At 27.0% G+C, this 7,130-nt stretch overlaps 1 protein-coding gene across 1 annotated transcript; it reads right to left on the reverse strand.

Moving 5' to 3' along the window:
- Positions 1-307: 307 nt before the first annotated feature.
- Positions 308-6,473, reverse strand: LOC114194052 (cytochrome P450 71D11-like). Its single transcript, XM_028084090.2, has 4 exons — positions 6,004-6,473; positions 4,652-5,167; positions 2,846-3,460; positions 308-590 (listed from the first exon to the last, which is right to left on the reverse strand). Exons 1-4 carry the CDS (start codon positions 6,391-6,393, stop codon positions 540-542), a joined length of 1,572 nt encoding a protein of 523 aa, XP_027939891.2. The 5' UTR covers positions 6,394-6,473; the 3' UTR covers positions 308-539.
- Positions 6,474-7,130: the final 657 nt, after the last annotated feature.

Raw genomic sequence — 7,130 nt, forward strand, 5'->3', positions numbered from 1 at the left:
ACTCTATTTAATATTATGAACTATATCTAGTGAATTTTGTTTTGGTATAATCATGTGATTTCTACTCGATAGTAAGTTTTGGACGGTTATTTTAGGGATGTTATAATTTGAGATATCAACATAATTAAAATGTTAAAATTCATAATGATATTTAACATGATTTTATTTAAAAAATAATAGAACAAAATTAAAAAAATTATTATAATAGTAGTAACAATAACATAATTAAAACTATTTAATCTAATATTATGTAGCCGCTATGGGAGTGACTAAATAACCCATGCATAAAAGACAGAGAAACATAAGCTGAAATTATAACTGCAATAACACATTTTTATTAAGGCTCTTTAGATGAAGCATGCTAAAAAAAAAACTTACAATTCAAATACTTGAGAAAACAAACATAACATAAAAATATTACACTAATTAACAGTTCTTAAAGACTTGATCTCTTGACCAATTATTCATTATTAAAGAACTGAAACACTGAGGCATATATTTACTTTTCAGCAAAGATGTGTGGAAATCTTTTTCCTTACTCACTCTTCTTTGCTTCCACTGCTTACTTCGTTACTCTTTGCATCACTTCCCTTTGAAAACATCAACATAAAATGTTAGCAAATGAAAATTTAGAAAAGATATCTTTAACTAGAAAAAAAATGCTTTTCTTTTTTATAACTAATTTATAAAAAAATATTTTCTATTAACCTCTCAAAATTTGGTTTGGAACACATGTATAAACTAATTTTACCTTTATAAAAAACGGATTTATTGTTTTCTTCTAAAATTGAGAAAATTTTTTTCTAAACATATCCTAATTCACAAAGTTTACCACTTATCAATATAAAAACATGGAATGGTGTTGTTTTTATTGATATAAATATCATGAATCAATTGGTTCCCATTTCAGCTCTCAATGCTATAAGGCAAACGAAATTGTTCAACCAATGTGGGTTAAAATCTAGATTTTAAGTAATTAAATATAAAATAAACATATTTAGATATTTGTAGATATATCTATTATCTAAGGATATATCATTTATAAAAGTATCATCTACATTTTTACTAAGACCATAATAAAGATTTAATTATATAAACAAGAATCTTTATGTGACAAAAGCTAAAAATCACGTTTTTTTTTATTTCCTTTACTAATGTGAACATTGTCTTAAGATTCCATGTTTCATGGTTGTATATATATGATGTTTGAATCATGTTATGATATTTGCATCATAGATGTGTAGGAAAAAATTGAAATGACAAATTCTGAATTTTATGTAGTGATATTTGTGGGTACATCCATCTGCCGTCCCCTCTCCTCAAACAACATGCCATAAAGAAAAAAATAAGGAATTAAAATATATAATTTTATATCTGCCACTAGTTAATGAGTATAATTTTATATCTGTCACTTGTTAATAAGTTTTTTTTTATTTCTACAAAAATTCATACTTGTTTTTATTTAAGTTATTTTGAAAAAAAATAATCTCAAAAGAATTTTTAAAATAAATAATTTTCTTGTTGAACTAAGCATTTGTCATCATGTTTTGGAGTATTTTATTTTAATAAATTTTCATATTATGAATTTTGGAAATATCAGTATAACTAAAATATGTCAAAGTTAATAATGATAGGTAACAAGATCTTATTTGAAACTAAGTATTTAATATTTCATTAATTTTTTATCAATTTTGTTTTGAAAATTTTTTCATAAAAAATAATTATAAATTTTGTTATGAAAAAAATATTTATAAAAAATTGGTACCGGTCTTTTTGAAAAATAATTTATATAAAATACTATTTGGAGAAAATTTTTATCAAATTAGTAAATTTTATAATTTTGTAGAAAATAATTATTCTCGAAAAAATTATTTAATTTTTTAAAAAAAAATAAAAAGAATATTTTCTTACAAATTATTTTAACAAATTTGTAAGAAAAATCCGATGAAATATAAAAAATTCTGGTAGTGATCATTATTTCTATTTTTAATTTATTTCTAAGTTATTATGTGATAACATAAACAACTTTAGTTTAACTAGATATCTGATATTATAATTACTGTTTTACAATTTCATTAAAATGTAATAGTAGTTAAATATACCATATTACATATTTATGAATATGTAACCATTCTGAAAGTTAACATACATATTCATATTATTAATAACTATATTGAAAAATATTTATTTTTTCTTAAAACTTATTATTTCAAAAAGTTGAACTTTTAGTGCTTGCTAATTAATTCTATTCCATTTTTAATTGTATGCATAAAATTTAAGTTAAAAGAAAAAAGGAGAAGTCACAATTAACACTCAAGTTGACACTGCATCACCAAACACAATAAAATAGCATTGTTTACAAACATTATTTGGAAAAATGTTGTAAGTTTAAATCTCATTTGAAAGATTTGTACTGGTATTAAATTTTTATTATCATTGTGGTTATTATCTTGGGTAGTCCCTTCAGTGCCTTTGTTAGTTTCAGTGTTAACAGTTATTCTTCTTGCAGTATTCTTTTATTTGTATCTTATGATGTTCCATATAAGAATTAAGGCTCATAAATTTATCGTCTTACGATTTTAAGTTAAGAGTGGTGTTAATATCTTGTGAGTTTGGCTCATATTGGTAATAAATCTCTCGGTGATCCTCCCTCCAAAGATATAACACAAAATATTCTTAAAAACAGGTTGTCACATAACATGTGCCTTCAGAAAACCATTCCATTTTCCATTATGTTAACTTTAGCTTATATTAAAAAAAAAACAAACATGTATATATAATTATTTAAGAGTGACAGTATGATGATTATGAGATAATATAATTTAGCAAAAGAAATATATCTTACCAGGGAAGTAGAAGCAGTGAGAGGTATCAAGAAAATGTCATTCTTTCTTCCAACAGTGACTCCAAATTTCTCAGACATGTCAAAGTCTTGACTTCTGATTCCATTTGGAAGGTTCCAATCAAAGTGAAACAACAAAACAGCAAGAGTGAGTTCAACACTCAGCAAGCCAAAGGACATGCCTGGACACATTCTTCTTCCAGCACCAAAGGGAATGAACTCAAAATGAGACCCTCTAAGATCAATGGAGCTTCCAATGAATCTCTCTGGATAAAACCTCTCTGCTTCGTTCCAGTACTTTGGGTCTCTTCCGATTGCCCAAGCATTTATCAGTACCTTGCTCTTCACTGGTATGTCATACCCATCGATCTCACATGTCTCTGCACATTCTCTTGGAACCAGAAGAGTTCCTGGAGGGTGTAACCTTAGGGTTTCTTTCACAACTGATTTCAGATATTGTAGTTCATTCATGCACATCTCATCAACCTTTCCCTTTTCTTTGAACACTTCTCTCACCTCAGCCTGTGCTTTCTTCATCACACTTGGATTCTTTATCATCTCTGCCATTGCCCAGTTTACTGTTGTCGTCACAGACTCAACTCCAGCTACAAAAATGTCCTGCAATGCAACACATACTTATCTTTAGGATGTAGGGTTTCATATTTTAATTCTATCAAATCAGTGTAATGGAGAGTACTATATATATATATGAAGTGTAGTTGTAAGTTGTGTTATATATTTAAATTATGGACGGTGATATTTTAATCCTACACTTTTTTTTACTACAATTTAATTTAATTTTTTATTATTATTTACTCTCTCTTATTTTTTAAAAATATGAAAGTTAACTTTTATTAACATTAATTTTGTAAAAATTGTCAGATAGTGTCAAAGAAATTTTTCTTTAAATTATTGTTTTAGTTTAAATATCAATGATACATATATAGATAAATAATTTTTAATATATATGTAAAATATGATGTAATTAAAATCATAATAAATAAATATATTTAAGTATATAATTTATGTTTCTCACTCACAATAATGAATTTATATGAAACAAGATTACTTTAACTATGTTTAATTTATTTTAAAAAATATTTAAATTAAATTTAGAGATTAATATAAAAATAAGTAAACTAAAAGTGGTTGGACAACTAAGAAATTTATGTGTGCTATTATATAATAATAATAATAATAATAATAATAATAAATAAAGGTAATTTGAATTGGTTGAGGAAGAATGTTTTGATCAATTAAAAAGGTGGTGCGTAAAATATTGATGTGAAGAAAAAATAAAAATACTCAATTAAGAAAAACAAAAGAAACAAAAATTACATTTATGAGATAATTTATAAATTTACATGTCAGTAAATTAAAGAAAAGTAAGAGTTTGTCGGGGCCATGGCCCACACAGTCAACAAAATGGATTTTTTCCTGATTTAGTATTGTCGTAAGAACCAGATGGGTGGGTAATATTTTAATTACTAAATTTTTATAATTTTTTTTTTTATTATATGAGATGATATTTTAAAATATTGAGTATAAGAGAATAAAAAATTAAAAAATTATGTAAAAAATATACATAAAGTTATAAGAAAAAATTATTAAATAGTTAATTTTTTTTTTCATAAATATATAAGAGTAAGGATAAAATAATTTTTTTTCATGTGTTTAATAATAATTTTAAGAAAACAAGAAGATAGACTTCTTCACGTTTGTGTATGGGTAGGTCCGATATAACTTTAGAAAAGAGGGTGAGAAAGATGATAAAAGAAAGAATTTAGAAGAAATGGATAAAATCCTCACCATGATTACTGCTTTGATATTGTTAATGGTTAAGCAAACTTCTTGGTTAGTGTCATTAGCATCATGGAAGTTTAGCAGAACATCAACCAAATCTTCGTCTGATTCATGGCCATATTTGGCTTTGGATCTCGCTTCTCTGTGTTCATCGATGATGGCTTCAAGTATCCGATCCATTTCTTGATGCACCTTCTCAAGCATAGGCCTCAAACCAGTGAGATGTTGAAGCCATGTAGCAGAAGGAAACAACTCTCCAATGTCAAAGCCTCCTGCACCAACCACTCCTCGTTGGAGTATTGACATGAACTCATCCTGGTCTTTGGTGCGCTTCTTCCCCAGAGCAGCTCTTGAAATTATGTTATACATTGACGACGACACTGCTTCAGTGAGGTTGATGGGGGACCCTCCAACATGTGTGCCAATAATTTCAACCAGATTGCTCAGTTCTTCCTCTCTGATAGGCTGGAATGAGCTCACACGTTTTGGGGACAGAAGCTCCATGGTGCAGATTCTTCGTACCTGAGGATGATATTTGCTTAATATATATTTTTTAATTTCGTGTTTAATATATTTTTAGTTTCTAATCTTAGACATGAAATTAAAATTATCTGTCTGAAACTTCAATATATTTTAATCCTCATACTTTAAAAATAAAGAAAATAGTTCTTTTAATTCAATTATGCTACTTCTCTTTTAGATGCCAAACACGTTTCATGCTAACATTTGAGTTTTTTACACTATTTGATATGTTTTCAGCTTATAACACTACTAAAAAAACTCATATTTTCTATTAATTTTGTTTTGAAAATATTTTCATAGGAAATACTTACAAATTTTGTTGAGAAAAAAAATTTGCAAGAAATTGCTACTAATTTTCTTACAAAATATTTTGTATAAAACACTTTTCGCAACAAATTTTGTAAAAAATACTTGTAAATTTTATAATTTTGTAAGAAATGATTACCTGCAAAGGAATTACTTGCCAATTAAAATTCTTAGAAAAAATAATAAAAATTTCCTTCCTTACAATTTTTTTTTAACAAATTTACAAGAAAAATCTCATATAATATGAGAATTTCTAGTAGTATAAATGCATTTGACACGTAAAAAATGTTAACATCGGTTAGAAGGACTGTACCCTTATACCCTTTCATTTTTTTAAATTTAAGAGTCAAAATATGTTAAAGTTTCAGAAAAAAGAAATTAATTTAAAGTTATATTTCATGGACTATAACTATTAACATAATATAAATATTTGATATTTACATTTTTATATAAATATATATATTACATATTTCATGGAACGTATCGAGATATCTGATAGTTTGAAAACTCTTAAAAATTTGCAAGAGTACCTTTTTCCAGTAACTTCCGTAAGGCGCAAAAGCAATGTTAGTGTATCCATAGGAGGCTATATCTGCTGCTAGAAGTTGAGGTCTTGATGCAAAGATTGCATCATGTGTTTTCATGATCTCTTTAGCATACTCTGCGGAGGAAACAACGATTATGAAGATCTCTCCCAGTTGGAGATGCATCATGGGTCCATATATTTTGGCTAGGTCTCTGAGTTTTCGGTGTGGTGTGGATGAAAGAAGATGGTGCAGGTTTCCTATAATTGGCAGCTTCCATGGTCCAGGGGGTATGTTCAGTGATGACTTAGTTTTTTTCTTTAAGTTTCTCCCTAATTTCAGTGCCACAATCATGCAGAGGAGAAAGGAAAAGACAAAGAGTATTTCTGAATCCATGGTGAGAAAAAGTTACTGGTGAAAGGTTATGCAACTCATGATATATATAAAGATTGATTGGTGTTGAAGATGGTTGTTTGTTTTCCCCATGTTCTTAAATGAAGAATCTGATGGGTAGATGAACAGGTGAGAAGATCAACCACCATTATTGTTCCAATTTAATAACTGCATTTTTTGTTTCATTAGTTCTGAAGACCAAGGTATTTTAAAATATTTTAACTCAAGTTGATGTTAGAATCGGACTTTAAGTTAACTCAACTTCACAAAATCGATTTATAACATAAGGTTTCTATCTTACTTATATATTATAAAATTGTTTTATTTTTAATCGAAGCGAAACTTTTGAGATATATATCATTTTAATATCTTATTGTTAAAATATCTAAAAGACTTGTAAAAGTTCTTTAAAGTTTTAACCCCACTAGTCATATAAAATATCATATTCTTATGTTATTTATGAACCTCTGATCCAATTTTTGTTTATCAGAGATAGAACTTTGTGGAGAAGAAACACAGTCATTGCACAGGTTAAGAAGAATTAAATGGCTCCTCTGCATTCTCAAGTGAAGTTGGTTGAGGATCCAATACTATTATCAACTATAATAAAGAAAAGATTGATGAGAGACAAGTGTTTATCGAATATAAAAGTTTTATAAAATATATTCAGTTTGAAAAATGGTCACATATAAACAAAAACATATCAGAATAAATATAAGTATCTGTCAATAAGAAGACAC

This window comes from Vigna unguiculata, chromosome 8 (assembly GCF_037176805.1).
Source record: "Vigna unguiculata cultivar grain cowpea cultivar isolate G323 ecotype 2 chromosome 8, ASM3717680v1, whole genome shotgun sequence".
NCBI lineage: Eukaryota > Viridiplantae > Streptophyta > Magnoliopsida > Fabales > Fabaceae > Vigna > Vigna unguiculata.